At 48.3% G+C, this 17,986-nt stretch overlaps 1 protein-coding gene across 1 annotated transcript; it reads right to left on the bottom strand.

Annotated features, from left to right (window-relative positions):
- Positions 1-673: 673 nt before the first annotated feature.
- Positions 674-16,651, bottom strand: LOC105463864 (ubiquitin specific peptidase 11). The gene is made up of 21 exons (XM_011711274.2): positions 16,440-16,651; positions 9,884-9,993; positions 9,582-9,712; positions 9,152-9,269; positions 8,610-8,755; positions 8,407-8,468; positions 8,179-8,281; positions 7,605-7,778; positions 7,356-7,514; positions 6,749-6,973; positions 6,533-6,616; positions 6,334-6,428; positions 5,744-5,950; positions 4,789-4,841; positions 4,415-4,657; positions 4,252-4,322; positions 3,856-3,968; positions 1,767-1,916; positions 1,569-1,684; positions 1,306-1,394; positions 674-1,212 (listed from the first exon to the last, which is right to left on the bottom strand). The coding sequence occupies exons 1-21, from the start codon at positions 16,613-16,615 to the stop codon at positions 1,075-1,077; spliced, it is 2,763 nt and encodes a 920-aa protein (XP_011709576.2). The 5' UTR covers positions 16,616-16,651; the 3' UTR covers positions 674-1,074.
- Positions 16,652-17,986: the final 1,335 nt, after the last annotated feature.

A 17,986-nucleotide genomic window follows, 5' to 3' on the forward strand; every position in this document is an offset into this window, starting at 1 on the left:
TTTTTTTCTGAGATGGGGTCTTACTCTGTGGCCCAGACTGGAGCGCAGTGGCACGATCATGGCTCACTGCAACCTCAACGTCCAGGGCCCAAGTGATCTTCCTGTCTTGGCCTCCCAAAGTGTTCAGATAACAGGTGGCACCTGGCCTGAGAGGAGTATTTTTATGTTCCCAAACCACAAATTTGCCCACATGGATGCATCCGTTCCACATGCTCCATTTCCACATTGCCTGTAGGGCAGCTCATGTCTGCAGACTGAGTAGCAGTCCTGGGTCCAGACAAGCCAAGCACCCCCTCCAGGTACCGACTCTAGGGTAGCACATGAGGTATACTGACCTCCTGACAGGCCCTGAGCAATTCTGTGACCTCTGTACCTCAGTATCCCCATCCGAAACTGGCGATGACAACTCTTGCATGAGATTGTTGTGAGGATTACGTATCAATATTTGGAAAATGTTTTGGAAAAAACTGGGCATGCCATTGGTGCTTGGAATCGTGCCTGGCACACAGAGGGTGCTTTCAAAGCACTTAGAACAGCAGCACCCAGCCCACAGCGGGTGCTCACTAATCACTCAGAGCTGCACCCATCACACATCTGGCCTTTGATAAGAACACAGAACACAGGCACAAAACTGGTGCTTAGTTAAGTCCACGGAGGAAAAAAACCACACTGCTGAGCGGGGAGCAGACTGGCGCTTTATATATACACACAGACAGCAGAAGGTACAGGGCCTCAATAAGAAAATACACTCTGTGTTCAGGTGAACCCCCATCACCACCCACGCAGAACACTCCGGGCTGAGGAGAGGGAAGGGCACGACCATAAATAAAGACTACAAGGGAGGGTCAACTGCTGGAAGGGCAAACACAGGCGGGGCGCGCACTGCCAGGAGGAGACACGACTTGTTCTTTCCTGGGAGAGAGCGATGCAGCGGCACAGGAAAACAGTAGCCACAACTAAGCCTGCAATGTCTGGCGGGGGCACCTAACACGAATAAGAGAAGAGGGGTGGACACGAAAAGCAAGATTGCAGAGAGAGCTTTTTTTTTTTTGTCTGTGGCAGGACCCAGGGCTCTCAATTAACATCCATGAACTCAGAGCTGGGTGGGGAGTTGCAGGCAGGGGAGGCTGGGGCGCCAGATGAGCCGGCCGGGGACAGCAGGCGTCGCGCCACATCCTGGCGTTGGTAGAAGAGGACATAGGCTGCCTTGGACTGTGGGGAGAGGACAGGAGTCAGTGTGGATTGTAGGGGTGGGAAGGTGGAGTCAGAAGGGAAGAAGGGGAGGAGGGAGGATGGAAGTCACACCTCAATCTGATTCTCATTCACAGGGGAGACGCTGTTGTCATCAAAGTAGTGCCACTGGCCGCTGTCCTTATTGCAGGCAAATGTTGTGTCTGAAAGGGAGGAACAGTTATCCTCACCCACCCTTCCTGCCTCTCAGAAGTGTCCAGATTCACTCTGTCACTCCTCCCACCACGATAACCTCACCACTGACTCACATCCCTAGTCACTCACTGGGAAGGTCCTGATCACCCCCCAGCAGGCCCCACCCACAGCCTGGCACATACAGTGTCCATCACGCATGCCCCCATAATGGTTGGAAACCGCGATGAGGTCATATTTGTACAGCTCCGGATTCGACTCATTCTGTGGCTGGATGACAAACTCAGAGAAGTCCAGGTCCCTGTGGGTGGGGAGAGGGTTAATACTGGCATACCCCCTCCTTTCCCTGTCTTCCCCCAGCCATCCTCTCCCTGGCCCCTGACCGGATAGGAAACTCCACGAGGGTGTCCAGCTTCTCTCGGGAGAACTTGGTGTAGGAAAAGCGTTTCAGGTGGATGATGAGAATCTCTGGCAGCATCCACAGGTCCAGCTTCTTGGTGGCCAGCTGGTGCTGCTTGCAGGAGGGGCAGTACCTACAGACAGAGCCCGAGTCAGCAAACGGACTTTTTCTTTTTTCTTTTTTTTTTTTTTTTTGAGACAGAGACTCGCTCAGTTGCCCAGGCTGGAGTACAGTGGCACAATCTTGGATTACTGCAGCCTCCTCCTCCTGAGTTCAAGGGATTCTCCTGCCTTAGCCTCCCGAGTAGCTGGAATTACAGGCGTGCACCACCATGCTCGGCTAATTTTTGTATTTTTAATAGAGACAGGGTTTCGCCATGTTGGCCAGGCTGACCTCAGGTGATCCACCTGTCTCGGCCTCCCAAAGTGCTGGGATGACAGGCATGAGCCAGCATGCCCAGACAAAACAGACTTTTTCTGAGCACCTACTGTGTGCCCTTTGTACTGCCTTTCATGTGCCATGTCTGGCTCACAGAGACACTGCTCTTACTATTAGCCCTTCAAGTATTCTAGTTTGCTCTGTTCCTGTTAAAATCCTTTCACTCACTCGTCAAGTGCTTACTGATTGTCTTTTCTATATGCGCTCATACTATTTTTTGCATTTTTGTTTGATTTCTGCTCCATGAGATGCTAGTCTTATTTTAGAGCCCACCTCTATCCTTCTAGTTTCCTCTCTTCATATTTTAGTCATTCATTCATTCAGCAGTATTTATTTATTTATTTATTTTTTTTTTGAGACGGAGTCTCGCTGTGTCGCCCAGGCTGGAGTGCAGTGGCCGGATCTCAGCTCACTGCAAGCTCTGCCTCCCGGGTTTTTACGCCATTCTCCTGCCTCAGCCTCCCGAGTAGCCGGGACTACAGGCGCCCGCCACCTCGCCCAGCTAGTTTTTTTTTGTATTTTTTAGTACAGACGGGGTTTCACCGTGTTAGCCAGGATGGTCTCGAACTCCTGACTTCGTGATCCGCCCGTCTCGGCCTCCCAAAGTGCTGGGATTACAGGCTTGAGCCACCGCGCCCGGCCCAGCAGTATTTATTGATTGCTTGTTTAACCCTCTGGAACTATTTTGTATTTCTGTTCCATTTCTGCTCCACGGACATGCTGCTCTTATTTCTGAGACTAGAGAGTATGGTTTTGGTTCTCTTTTTGTTTATTCTGCAAGTGCCTACTGAGCATGAACCGAACACTCAACACTATTATAAACAGGTAGAAGCAACACACAGTGAACTTAAGTCTTCACCCTCAAGGAGTTGACTGTAATGATGACAAATAACACAAAAGCGGATAGAAGGCATCACATCAAGTGGCATCGCTGGGCTAGAAAGTAATGCTTGGCTAGGAAGAAAAGAGCACAGAGAGGGGATGGAGGGGGATGGTGGGGAAGGGTGATTTCTAACAGGGTAGTCAGAGGAGGTCTCTCTGATGAGGTCACGTTTGATCGGAGACCTGAGCATCGTAAGGAGTGAAATCCTATAGATCATTGGGAAACAACATTCCCGGAGAAGGAACAGCCCAGGTCAAGGCTCTGGGGTAGGAGTCTGCTCAGGGGATCGGTGGCCAGGGTAGCAGGAAAGGTTTGAGCGTGGAGGAGGGAGGAGAGAAGTGTATTTAAAAAGCTAAATATAGGCCGGGCGCGGTGGCTCACGCCTGTAATTCCAGCACTTTGGAAGTGTCCAGCACTTTGGAAGAGACAACTGAAGACAAGATGAAGATCACCTGAGGTCAGGAGTTCGAGACCAGCCTGGCCAACATGGCGAAACCTGTTTCTACTAAAAATACAAAAATTAGCCAGGCATAGTAATGGGTGCCTATAATCCCAGCTACTCAGGAGGCTTAGGCAGGAGAATTGCTTGATCCTGGGAGGCAGAGGTTGCAGCGAGCCGAGATTGCGCCACTGCACTTCAGCCTGGGTGACAGAGCCAGATTCTGTCTCGAAAAAAAAAAAAAAAAAAAGCTAAATATAGTAGTGCCATCCAATGAAACCCCCACACACAGGCCCCGCTCTGGCCCCTCACCAGGGGTTTTCCTTCTCCAGGGTCTCCACAGTGGTGAAGAGCTCAATGCACTCCTGCAGCCGCACGGGAGCCTTCTTCATCACGTACCCAACGCAGTCATGCTTCACGTAGCCCTAGGGTTGGGTGAGCAGACGGCCAGGTGGCCGGGTGTGAGGACGGGTGGAGAAATGGGGAGTAGGGGCCCAGGAGGGGAGACACGCACCGAGTGGGTCAGAGCACCGACTTTGAAGCTAGGAACCTCAGGCCCTGGAGCTCTCAGTAGGTGTTCAGGCCCCAAGACCAGGCTTGACCTGGATCTCTTGGCTCTGTTCCTAGCTAGAGGAGTTGTGGAGAGGACGTACGAAGAGTTGAGGGGCAAGAGCTGAAAGTACCCCCCATCCCTGGGATCTCATTTACCTCAGCCTCTACCTCGTCATAGTAACGCTTCTTCATCTCTGGCTCCCAGTCAATAGCAATGTATGGCTGGGCTGGGGGCGAGGGAGAGATGGTCATGGTTCCTGCTGCCAGGAAATCTCCCCTCCGGCCTCCCCAGCCCTCATTGATAGCCAAAGGAGAATACCATGGACTTCTTCAGGGGAGGTTGTGCGGTCACTGGTCCCATTGGAGTTCACCGTCTGCAGGGTGAACAGCTGCTTGCGCCGTCGCCTTGGGGGCCACTGAGATGTGCCAAGGCAATTGTCCAGGAGGAATGGGCACCTGTTCGTGACTCCAGAGCTGGGCCCAGCCTGCTCTGGCTCAGGGTCTCGGAGGCTGCCCCCAGTTGAGGGCCCAGGGACGTCGTCTTTATCCTCTTCGTCATCTTCTAGGACAGGAGGATGTCAGAGATGGGAAGGTGTGAGCCTCAAGTGCTAAGATGCAATGCACACCTAGACGAACCCCGTGTGGGTAAGACCTAACCCAGAGCCCCCGCCCACTGACTGTTAGCCCCCTCACCTTTCTCATCCCCATCGTCCTCATCATCTGAGTTGGGTTTAGACACGTAGCGTCTGCAACAGAGCAAAGGAGACTCCCAAGGCAGGGGTACAAGGACAGTGGGGATAGAGCCCAGGATTTTACTTAGATGATAATGGGAAGCCACTGGAAGACCCACACGTAAACCATTCTGAATTTGAGGTGTGAAAGGGCTGAGGGCGTGATGCGTAAATGCACGAAGAGGCCAAGGCTGTCAGCAGTGGCCTGAGAATGAAGGAACTTGTGTCCCAGTCAGAGGTGTGGAGTGTGATTAGCTGGGCGTGGTGGCACACGGCTGTAATCTCAGCTATTTGGGAGGCTGAGGCAGGAGAATTGCTTGAATCCAGGAGATAGAGGTTGCAGTGAACCAGATTGTGCCACTGCACTCCAGCCTGGGCAACAGAGCAAGACTCCGTTTCAAAAAAAAAAAAAAGAAAAAAAAGAGTGTGGAGCGTGGACTTTTAGTCTAATAAGCCACTGCTAGACAGGCACATGCCAGCTGTAACTTCCCATCAGGGAAGGCCTCTAAGGAGTGACTTCTGAGTGCAAGATGAGGGGCTAGAATTCTGATAACACAATGTTTTGTGTGCCACGGTAAAGACTCTAGATTTTTGGCACAATGAAAATTTGTCAGCAAAAAGACAAAAAACCAAGACTCTCCCAGGAGGCACAACTGACCCCAGGAGAGACAACTGAAGACAAGATGAAGTTGTCTGTGTTTTGTACATCTTGTTCACCTCTGTATCCCTGGCACCCAAGAGAGGCAGTAGCAAAGCCAGAGGTCTAGAGAAAGAAAAAACCCTACAAGTTCTTCTATGTCCACGTAAAGTTTGGACTGTCTTTTGTTTGTTGCAGGGGAGGTGTCAAATAAGCAGCTGAACACCCAAGTTGGAGTTCAGACCCCACCACCCCCGCCCCTGGGGAAGAGGACACTTACGAGAGCCGGTACATCAGGACGTTATACAGGCCCTCCCAGGTGAAGCGGTCCCGGGGCACTGATACCAGGAGGGGGTGCCCAAAAAGCATCAGGCCATAGTAGGAATTGTTGTAGTCACGGGCAGGGGTGCGCTCCCGCAGGTAGACAGGAACCACGATGTCCTCTCTCGATCCCTCGATGGCCTCAATGCGACCTGACACCTCATAGCTGTGGGGGGTGGAGAGCAGGCACACCTGATCGGGGCCCCCAGAGACTCCCTAACTCTGCCCTGGCTGCCCCATCCACTCATCCTCACAGCCTGAAAGTATTTTTATTTTTATTTATTTATTTATTTTTGAGATGGAGTTTCGCCCTGTTGCCCAGGCTGGAGTGCAGTGGCGTGATCTCGGCTCACTGCAAACTCCGCCTCTCGGGTTCACGCCATTCTCCTGCCTCAGTCTCCCAAGGCATGTGGCTGAAGCTCTGCACAGGGCAGGTGCCCAGTGAATGAGGCAGAGCAGGGAAGAGAGAAGGTGGTTAAGGCAGGACCATATAGAAGGAAGTGGACCAAGTTCCTGAGGGACCGCCATCTCCCCGTCATCCCCACTCACACGAAGATATCATCGCGGTCCAAGATGCTGCTCAGAGGCTCCTCCAGCTGATAGAGCTTATAGAAGCGGTGACTGAAGACATCAGCCACCATCATCTAGGAATGGGATACGGAGAGGGGGCTGTTAGTCTGCATGGCCTCCCCAGGCCCTCCTGCCTCCTTGCCCCAGAATCCCATCCAGCCTCCTTCTGCAGTCTCACCCTCTCTGGCGAGATGCCGGTGTGTTTGGACAGAGCCACACACAGATCCGAGATCTTGCCTTTCTTGGGGACCACGAGCCGGTGCTAAGGGAGAAACAGTATCCACAAAAGACCAAAAGGGCTTGTGGTGAGTTAATGCAGGAAGCCTTGAGCTATGGCAGCTAATCAAACTCTACGTGTCCCTCATCATGTCCCCAAGCCCCCACTGCCCCACACCTGCTCTGGCTTGCGGCGCGGATCCATGGGGATAAAGAAGACCTCCAAGACCCTCTTGTGGCTGATAGGCAGTGGAACACTGAGGTAGCAGAAGGGGTCGAAGGTCACAGATACGTTGCCACAATCGGGGCACACCAGCGTGGACTTGAAGAGGCCATGGAAAGTGTCCACGATCACAGAATCGTTCCGCCGTTTGTGGTTTTGCCACGCCTCCTGTGCCACCTCCTGTTGATAGTGTCATGGTGGATGGTGGGGCTTGCCCAGGGTAGGAGGAAATCATGCCTTGGGGTGCATTCAAATGGGGTGAAGGGGAAGGCCACTGCTAAAGTCCAGAGGCAGAGCTCCAGCTAGGGATACACGGAGACTATGTTCACGGTCAAGACTGGGGGTCATTTAGGGCAGGAGACTGGGCTGGGGTTCACTCTGGGTTGAGTGTGGCGGCAGATACGGTATTGGAGCTAAGGTTAGGAGTGAGGCTGGAGTTGACGTCAGGGCAGAGGAACTTAACAGAAAATGGTGGTGTGTTAGTATCCCAGGGAGGCCAGAAAATCCCCGAGGCAGAGGCCTTAGTGGTGTTAATGGTACTGCAAATGCAGGGGCAGCCTACCTGATCCGGTCGCCCAGCAGCATCACACAGCTCCACATACTCCTTCTTCTTCACCCGATTAAGGTCCTCATGCAGCCCGTCCAGGAGGAATGACAGCAACTCCTGAGAGTCATGCTGCTGGTAGCCCAGAAATTGGGACGCAAAATGGCCGACCTTGTTCTAAGAAGATGGGCAGGGTCATCAGAGTGAGAGGGAGTTAGGAGAGCCAAGAGAAGCAGGGGGTCGGGGGTGCCCAGGGTTGAGTCACACCTTGAACACATGTGGCACGATGGAGCGGTGGTGGCCAGACCATGCCTGCTTCACCAGGTCTGCATAGGCCTCTGCAATCTCACCCTTCATGCCCAGTGGGTTGCGGAAGTTGAGCTCCTCCAGGTAGCAGTTGTTGAGGAAATACTCGGTGAGCTGTGGCACGTTGCTGAGGCACTGCAGGGGCCAGGGGTCAAGTGAATGAGGCAGAGGGGAGACAGAAGGTTCAAAGTGAGGATACAGAAAAATAAGCCAGGAGGGAAGAGAGAGGAAAATGGGAGAGAAGGGGAAGGGAGGAGAGAGAGGAGCAGGAGAGTAAGGGAGAGAAGGCATTAGGATTTCACGAGAAGGAAGAACGTGAGAGCAGGGGAGAGAAGACGGAAAACAAGGACAAGCTGGGAGAAGAGGCTGATAGTTCAGGAATGAATGTGGACGTGTCATTTCAGACTTGTGGGGCCTTAGCTTTCAGCCTGACCCCTTGCCCTGTAGTCCCCTTAGGACCCCAGCTCTGTCCCCAGTCCTTAGCTCTCAAAGCCCAACCCCGTGGCTGTGCCAGACACAACTATAATGGCCCAACCTGCAGGGCCGAGTTCATGAAGCACGTGTTGCCCAGATTGGTGAGGCCACAGATGCCTGGCTGGCCCTTGAAGTCCTCATCCTCTTCCGACATGTGCTTGTTCCTGGGGTTGGATGAGAAACTGTCAGCTGAGGGCCTGCTGCATGGGGGTGCAATGTGCTCACGGGTTAAATCATTTTGCCTACTGTGGGACGCCCCCGCTCTGGATCAGATACCCCAAGGGCTCACATGACATGCAGCTGTGCGCTGGGCCAAGTGCCATCTTTCTTGCGGGTCTCCATGATGATCAACTGGGTTGGAGAAAGAGAAAGAAGAAAAGGTATTAATGGAGAACATTATGGGTACCTAGCCTTAATTTCCCCCAACCTGAGTACTGCCAGATGAATCTATCTGCCAGTCCACCTGAACAGAAAAGCCCTCCCCATCCTTACCTGCCCAGTCTCAAGGGCCGCATCAAGAACCGTGATGTGTGTGTCATACAACCTATCCAAAGAGCCTTCTGAGTTCTTGGCCCAAAGCCGTGTGTCTTCCTGGGGCTCCACCAGAAACCGCTCCCGAGCTGTGCGCAATACCATGCCTGTGCAGGGTGATGGAGTGCACTCAAGATCTTTGTGAGACCCAAAATGATCGATTCATCTGGGCATACCTGACATCCCTACAGACCTCACATGCTTGCCCAGTACCTGTGTCCTCAATCAATCTCCAAATGACAGGCCCACAACTCCAGACTGGAGACTTCCAGCAAATACCCTCTGCCACACCATGTAAGCCACTGGAATGTAGCTCACATACCCTCAGGGCTCTAGGAGATCCCCTCAGTGCCTCCGCCCAATTTAGCCAATGCCTTCTGGGTCTTCCAAAGTCTGACCAGTGCCTTTTCAGTCAGCTACAGCTTAACTCTATGCATCCTCAAGTCACTGAGTTGGGACCAGTAGCTAGGAACACCAACCCATTCTGTGACCCTGAGACTCACCAATAGAATCAGTATGGCTGAACTGAACAGTGTGAGATCTGCCCAAATCATTGTGCCGGACAAGCAGCAGTTCTACTGGGTACACTTCGACCTTCTGGATGTTGGGCAGCTCTATGACCTGTAAGGGTAGAGGGGTGCAGACACAGGTGTACCCACACAGACACGGCGCTATGACCTCTAAGCTAAGAGGAGCACACACTTTGCTTTACACACATAGCATACACACACACATATACAATGGTCTGTAAAGGGAGCCACACAGGGGAACACACACAGCAGACACACAAAGATACCTATATGATGAGCTAGGAGGGGGAAGAGAGCAGACATATGTGTACTTACTCAGCATACAAGGATCTGGACCCATGCTGGGCCTACAAGGCTTTCTTACTACCCACTCCCCACCATGCACCCTCCCCATCCACTATACCTTGCGTTCAATGGGTGGCTGGCCATGCTCTAGACCATACCAGCTGACCAGGTAATGCCAAGCAGCTGCTGGGAGCAGCACATAATCCTCGCCCTCCACCAGTCCCTCCTTGAGGCGCCAGTTTATCTCATCTGTGGGGCGGGGGTGGAGATGGCAGAGGAAGAATTAGCAAAGGAAACTGACAAATAACTCTGGCCACCCCACCAGTGACCTAGCACACAGAATAGGCTTATGATCATCTGTAGGGATGGAAGGGAAGAGAACTCCAGGGCTAAGATGAGGAGGAGGCAGAGGCCTTGTACCTTGAAAGAGTGTGGCATTGTTGATGCAGCCAGGAAAGGTGCTGGAGTCCTGGTCCCCTCCCTGCACGTATGCCTCCCACTGCTTATACCAGTGCTTCTCCACAAGGAACCTGGGGCCCAGACAGGTAACAAGGGTATTACATGGGTAGCTGAGGGTTAGCTATACAACTTCCCATGCCCATCAGACTGAAAGTATCGACACATTATAATTTAAGATGAAAAGTTTCAGCGTCATATAAAAATAAATCAGAAGCAAAATTTATTCAGCGAAGCTCAGATTTGTATGTTAGATTACTTCTTAGTATTAAAAAAGAAATCTGATTAAAAACAGAAAATGTGCTCAACAATGGCAAACAAACCAACAAAAAGTCCATACTTATAGTGCTAGGAAACATGAGGTTTTATTCTAGAATAAAAGATAATTCATTTGAATTAGTCTGTGGGATAACCCAGTTAAGTCAGGCTCAAGATATCTGCCATCTGCAGCTAATTTTATAAGGCTTTAGCCATTCATTACATGTTTCTAAAGGATATATCAATGGAAGCATAATTCTTGAGCTAAGAACTGGATTGATAAATCGTGAAAATCTGCTTAAAAGAAGCAAAGAATTTAAAACGCTAAAAAGAACCATTAGGTTTTCCTTCAAAAACTGCACAATGAAAAACAAAATAAAATTAAAAAAAGACGGGGCACAGTGGCTCACGCCAGTAATCCCAACACTTTGGGAGGTCAAGGTTGGTGGATCACCTGAGGTCAGGAGTTCAAGACCAGCCTGGCCGACATGGCAAAACTGTCTCTACTAAAAATACAAAAAATTAGCCAGGCATGGTGGCACATGCCTGTAATCCCAGCTACTTGGGAGGCAGAGGCACGAGAATCGCTTGAACCCTGGAGGCAGAAGTTGCAGTGAGCCGAGATTGTACCACTGCACTCCAGCCTGTGTGACACAGCGAGACTCTATCTCAAACAAAAAAGAAAGAAAGAAAAAAAAGGACTGCATATTGCTATGGTTCATTTTTTAATTTAGAATTTATTTTGGCTTTATAATAAATTTCTTAGCTTATGGTTCTCTTAAAAATTTTGATAAAGGCTGGGCGTGGTGGCTCACGCCTGTAATCCCAGCACTTTGGGACGCTGAAGTGGGCGGATCACGAGGTCAGGAGATCGAGACCATCCTGGCTAACACGGTGAAACCCCATCTCTACTAAAAATACAAAAAATTAGCCGGGCGTGGTGGCGGGCGCCTGTAGTCCCAGCTACTTGGGAGGCTGAGGCAGGAGAATGGCGTGAACCCAGGAGGCGGAGCCTGCAGTGAGCCGAGATTGCGCCGCAGAACTCCAGCCTGGGCGACAGAGCGAGACTCCGTCTCAAAAAAAAACAAAAACAAAAAACAAAAAAAAACAAAAAAAAAAACTGTGATAAAAACACGTAACATAAAACTTATCATCAACCATTTTTCAGTATACAGTTCAACTAGCTCTCTTTTAAAGGTGAAACTTATATGTACTATAAGGATAACCATTTAGAACTATATTGAAATCTGCCTTTGTGAGAAAACCTGAAGTGTGGAAAATACTTGACATATAGTAAGTGCCAAATGAATTTTAGCTGTCATTGTTCTGACAGCTTGGACTTCAGGGCTTGGACATAAAAGCTCACAGACATAAACCTCCTCCTGCCTTAACACACACAAACACATACACCTGTTCTACTATGGCATTTCTGACACATAAAAGGCTATCCCAAATATTGAGCAGCCTCAAATAAATGTTTTTTAAAACATAACCAAATTTGATGAAATACATGTAACATTATATTGGTTGGTTTTCCAGCAATTTAACCTATTATTATCATAATTTTTTGAGACAGAGTCTTGCTCTGTCGCCCAGGCTGGAGTGCAGTGGCACAATCTCAGCTCACTGCGACTTCTGCCTCCCGGGTTCAAGTGATTCTCCCAATTTAACCTCATTAATGTGATTCTTTAAAATGTCAACTTTCCCTTGTTCATGAAAGGATCAGAGAGGTGAGAGGATGGAGGGACAGACAAATCTTGGAATAGTCACAAGTCACCTGGATAGGCAAACATTTCTGTGAGTTTTTTGTTGGTTTTGTTTTTTTTGCTGCACTGACCCCCACAGACCCTGCCGTATCACTCACACCAGGGAAACAAATTCTTCTGTGCTGGTGGCTCAGTGCTCAAACCCAACCCTGTACCACACACACCACCATCCACCCTTTGTGGCTTTACTTGCCTCCGTAGCCAGTCTATGAAATTAATTTGTTCAGTAAAGCTATAGTTAACAGTACCTTCCAATGCAAAGGTAGGAATTGCTCAACTTCCTTTTAAGAGCAGATTTTGAACAAAAATTAACATTAAAATCACTCTGTACAGTGGTAAGCAAAACTTCCAGACCTGGCCACAGGTTGAATTTCTATAGATTTCATGGAGGACTGACGTTTTACATAATTTTTCACAGAATATTATTACCATATTGCTTCAAGTCAAAGACACTTTAAAAAAATCATTGTAACATCTCTGAAATCAGGATGTCTCACAATCTCTGTCAGGCCAGGTGGCAGTCACAACAAAGGTGTCATGGTCTGTACCAATAACACCCAAATTATTATATTTACAGCTGGGTATTCAATTTTTTAGATGCTATCATAAATGGTATAATACAATTTAATTTTCTAGTTTCTTGTTGCCAGTATATACAGGTACAACTGATCTTGCTAAAGTCACTTAGGTTTATTTGTGCTTCCTCAAATTTGTTGAAATGATATGAAATATGTGCTTATGGAAAAAAGTTACTAAACAATTCTTTATTTTCTGTCTTCTAGTTTTCTCTTGTGTCTAATTTGTGTTTGAAGGTGGTTCATCCCACAAAAGGAAAAAGTGAAAATTTCCAAGGAGGCTATATTATTACAGATTTGAATTTGCCTTAAAATATAAGCTTCTCCCAGAAATTAAATCAGTTGTGATTACCAAATTAATTAACTACTCTCACCCAAATCTAACAGCTGACAAAAGACAGAAGGTGCAAATATTTTTTTTTTTTTTTTTGAGACGGAGTCTCGCTCTGTCGCCCAGGCTGGAGTGCAGTGGCGCGATCTCGGCTCACTGCAAGCTCCGCCTCCTGGGTTTACGCCATTCTCCTGCCTCAGCCTCCTGAGTAGCTGGGACTACAGGTGCCCGCCACCGCGCCCGGCTAATTTTTTGTATTTTTAGTAGAGAGGGGGTTTCACCGTGGTCTCGATCTCCTGACCTTGTGATCCGCCCGCCTCGGCCTCCCAAAGTGCTGGGATTACAGGCGTGAGCCACCGCGCCCGGCCTAGGTGCAAATATTAATACTGATACAAGATATATGATTTGGGGTTAGTCCATGATTTCAAAATGCTTTATAAATACATATATCCTGGCCACTTCAGCAAACCCCTATAAAATGGAAAATGGACAGCAATAAAGAACCTTGAGATGCTTTGCTCTTATCTAAATAGAGAAGCATTAACAAAGTGGAGTTTAGCAAAAATGCTTCATGATAATACCCATGACAGCAGAGACAAACGGGCTTCAATACTGAACCAACACTTGTGTGGTAATTTTTTTAATGAGGTGAAATTCACATAACATTAACCATCTTAAAGTGAACAATTCAGTGGCATTTAGAACATTCACAGTTGTATAACCACAACCTCTCCCTAGTTCCAAAATAGTTCATCATCCCAAAAGAAAATCCAGTACTGGTGGGGTAATTTTAAAGGGTATTGTCAAGGATGACAGGATGTAATGTCCTATCTACCAGTGACACAATCACAAGGCCACAAAGGTAGGAAGAGGCAAGGACCAAAGCCTCAAGGCCCTTTTGAACATCTTCAAATGGGTTATAAAACATTGTGGTTATTTTGTTTATTCTCAGGATGAAATGAGGCTTTTTCTTGTAGGAAAGGTATGACGTAATGGCAGAAAAACACGGCTTGGGTTTGTATTCCCGATCTGGAAAATCTCAACTCATCTCCCCAGTAACAGAGATACGCATTTCACTGGTGTGGTTATTAAAGAACTCTGTAGTGAGTAAACCTCACTCGAAAAAGCCCTAAGGTTAGATGTGTTTGAGGAACAGCAAGAGTCCAATATGGCCGGCCTGGATGGAGACAGAGAGGGAGTGCGTAATCAGAGGAGACATCTGGGAAGACATCAGAATGCAAGCTGGAGACCCGCTTCATAAAGTCTTACGATTCACTGTAAGGATTTTAGCATCTACGTTGCAAGAGATGGGAAGCTGTTAGGGGTATTTTGAGGAATGGTTGGACATGATACATGTTTTAAAAACAATTATTGCGTACGTAAAGAGGAAAACGGTACTTTTACAGTTGAGAAACCTGGCCAACACTACCATAACCAAGTGATCAAGGTTAACATCACCAATGATGTCATGTGGGTACCATGTATCACCTGATAGGAAGAGAAGGGCTCACAGTATGCATCCAGTAGAATTTTATATATATATTCCATATATGTATAAAGTGAAAGCTTAGACATTACATACTACTTAGGGATGCATACAGTTGTGGTCAAACATTAAAGAAAAGGAAGAGACTGTTAACTCAAAATTCAGGATAACAGTTTCCCATGGAGCAAGGAGGGGAATTTCCATCTGGGAGGGGCAAAGAAGGATTTCTCAAGACAGTGTTCTGAATCTTAACCTGGATGGTGAATTCACACGTTTTTATTTAATTATTATTTAATTTTTAAACTTTGAAATAGATTGAGAAAAATGGCAAAAATAATACAGAGAATTCCCACATATCCCACATCCAGATCCTCCAAATCTAATATTTTACCCATTTGCTCAATCGTTGTTTCTTTACATGCATTCTTTTTTGGTATTTTTATTTATTTAAAAATGGACAAAAATGGTATATATTTATGGTGTACAGCATGAAGTTCTGACTTATGTATACATTGTGGAATGACTAAGTCAAGGCAATTAACACATCCATTACGTCACATACTTATCAATTTTCTGGGGGGTGGTAGAACATGTAAAATCTCTCAGCAATTTTCAAGTATACAATGAATTTATTAACTATAGTTGTACAATAGATCTGAACTTATTCTTCTTGTCTAACTGAAATGTTGTATCCTTTGACCAACATCTCCCTAATTTCCCCTTTCCCCTCACCATATATAAATTTATATATGCTAATTTTTCAGGCATTTGAGAATAAACTGCTTACACAATGAGTTCTTATCCCTAAATTTTTCAGCATTTCCTATAAACAAGAGTATTCTTTTTCATGCCACAATGATCACAATTAAGAAATTAGTAGTACTAATATCTACCCACTTTAATAAAATTTCACCGATGTTTCCATTGCCTTTTATAGTAAAAGAGACAAAAATAATCTTATGATAAAAAATTGATTTTTAAAATAATTTTTTTTTCTGTTCCAGGATCCAATCGAGGATCACATGTTGCATTTAGTTATCATGACTCGTTAAATCGCATTAATTCCTTCAATTTAGAACAGTTCTTCAGCCTTTGTCTTTCACGACCCTGACATTTTTGAAGAGTGTAGCCGTTTATTTTAAAAGGATGTCCGTCAATCTGGGCTGCGTAAATGTTTTATACAATCTTCTTAGGTCTTAAGTATTTCACAATTAAAAAACCACATGCAACTCGGCCAGAAATAAAATGAACCCAGAAGCAGTAAATCTCAAGAAGCACTGTTTAGCAAGAAATCAGTAAAACAAGCCGATTTATCAAAATTATCGGTTTTAAAAAAAACTTTTTCTTGATTCTAAAACCAAAACAGTACCAAGACAGAAAATCAATTGAACATGGAAGGCCCCTCCCGTGCTAATCATTTGCACGTTCTCTCGACTCGGGAAGGCTTCTGCCAGAATAAAAAACCTCTGCGCATTATAAACTTTGCTTATTCGCAGGCGCCATTTTCTGCCTTATAGGCACCACCTCCCCTCCACTGTCGTCCCTCGGCCTCAGAACACGCCCCTCGGCTCACGTCACCAACCTAACCTCGTTCCCAGGCTCCAAGCTCCTCCCCCACGCAGGTCCCCGCTCCCTCCCTCGGACCGTTCGGCTCCATCCCGCTCTTCTGCTGACGTCACAAAGCTCGCCTCGTTCCCAGCCACGCCAGAGCAATCGGAGACCGCTCCCCGCCCCCAAAAGTTGCATTACGCAGCGCAGGCCACGCCCCCGCCTTACATCGCAGAACCCACCTTCCTCCCAGGTTCCTACGCAGTTTCACTACGCAGGCCCGGCCCCACCTCCAGGGCTGAAACCGGTCTCATCACAACAAACCCCATTTTGTTCTCAGGCGTCAGACTGCACCACACAGGCCCCGCCCCTTTTCCAGACGTTGCGATTCATTCAAAGACACTTCCCCGCCCCTTTAGCCCGCTGTCCCGTCGGTCACTCCCCCGCCCCCGCACCCCGCAGCAGCTTTCCCGCCGCCCTCGGCCGCCGAATCTCCAGCGGTTGTCAATGCCCCCACTGTCCCCTCTGCCGAGGCTTCACCGCAGCCCAGCCTCACCAGCTTTCGCCGGCCCGCAGTGGACGTTCTCGCCCACTCTCGCCGTTTTCTATCTGGCGCCACTGGCTGTCTAGGCCTGGCAGCTCCTCGCGCTGTGGCTCTCTATCCTCAGCCACCGCCACCGCCGCCGCCACAGCCGCCGCAGCAGCAGCTGGATTTGCTGCGACCGTCGCCATCGCTGTCCGTTCTCCTCTACAGCCAACGCAGCTGTGCGAGATTGGAAGACGCCCCTCAACAGCCACTTCCGGATTCTGGTCCCGGAAACGGAAGCAGAGCCCCCCAAACAGTCGCGGGGCTACTGCCATATTGGAAATGGCCCCGCGCACAGACGCGTCGAAGGGTTAGGTGGGGTAAAATCTTCAGTGGGAACCAAGAAAGACAAAAGTGCCTTGTGGGGTTCCAACGCCCTGTAGAGTTAGGGCACAGGTGGCATGGAAAGTGGAGGCTGAGGTTCCCGAGGTGGGCGAGGACTCCTACCCTGGGAGCAGCGTTTGTTAGCCTGATCAGAATGCCCTTCATTGTACTACCCTTAACCATCAAAACCCAATGCAAGAGAGGTTTCCACCTCCAGAAACCCACCTAGGCCTGCGGGTCATTGTTTCTCTTCCTGAACTAGATTTATTCACTAGACAAGGTGTTGAAGGCAAGTTAGCCCCAGGCCCTATGTTTGTTGGAGTCATAGCAATCATAACTAAACTAGCTGTCCGCCCAGTTTAAGTGCTTTGTTGGACTAAAATAGTAGCCTCAGGCAGCAGGTACTGTCCTTATCACCCATGGGTAACAACTGGACGCTGAGTACCAGAAATGTCCCTCAGCTAATAAGTGATGGAGCTGCAGTTTAAACTTGAGAAATCTCGTTCCAGAGCTGTGACCTTAAACACCAGGTCAAACATTCTCCAACCGTGTGGTCCCAGCCTGTCTACCGGTCCAAAACTCCTCTTGGGGGTTCACAAAATGAAAACTATTTTCACAATACTTTTTCACTCTCATTCCCTCAGGGGTGTACAGTGTAATTATCTAGAGGCTTCTGAATCCAGAGGCTATATGACATAAACAAGAACTCTTTTGAATGTCTTAAACTTTTAAGAACATAAAGGAATCCCGAGGCCCAGAGTTTGAGAAGTCTTGCACTAGGCCAGGGTCTCTCAACCTCAGCACTGTCATTTCTTTGTTGTGGGCATTGCAGGATTGTAGCAGCATCCCTGGCCTCTACCTACTAGATACCAAGTAGTACCCCTCAGGACAACCAAGTGTTTCCAGACATTACCAAATGTCCTTTGGGGGAAAAATGTCTCTGATTGAGAACCACTGCACTAGGCTATGCTATTCTTTTCTCTGCCAGGGCTGCCAGCCCTGTTGGTGATGACTTTAATTTCGAACCTCCCTTCCCCCTCACAATCTCGTAATTTACCTATTTTCAGTTAACCTCTGCGGGGCAGGGATTGTGTCTTTATTACTCTGATTCCAGCCCCCAGCCCAGACCTGGCATAGATGAGGGGTCAGTTTTGTAAGCGCTGGGTGAGGTAAGGGAGCAGCCCTTTCACTTA

The sequence above is a fragment of the Macaca nemestrina genome, chromosome X (genome assembly GCF_043159975.1).
Source record: "Macaca nemestrina isolate mMacNem1 chromosome X, mMacNem.hap1, whole genome shotgun sequence".
In the NCBI taxonomy this organism is placed as follows: Eukaryota; Metazoa; Chordata; class Mammalia; order Primates; family Cercopithecidae; genus Macaca; species Macaca nemestrina.

Bases quoted from the DNA above. Each gene is read 5' to 3' on its own strand.
- LOC105463864 (XM_011711274.2), bottom strand. From the start codon at position 16,615: ATGGCGACGGTCGCAGCAAATCCAGCTGCTGCTGCGGCGGCTGTGGCG. The intron at 7,779-8,178 runs GTTGGGCCATTA...TGGCCCCTGCAG, and splicing joins TCATGAACTCGGCCCTGCAG to TGCCTCAGCAACGTGCCACA. The intron at 1,917-3,855 runs GTGAGGGGCCAG...CTCTGTCTGTAG, and splicing joins CTGGAGAAGGAAAACCCCTG to GTACTGCCCCTCCTGCAAGC.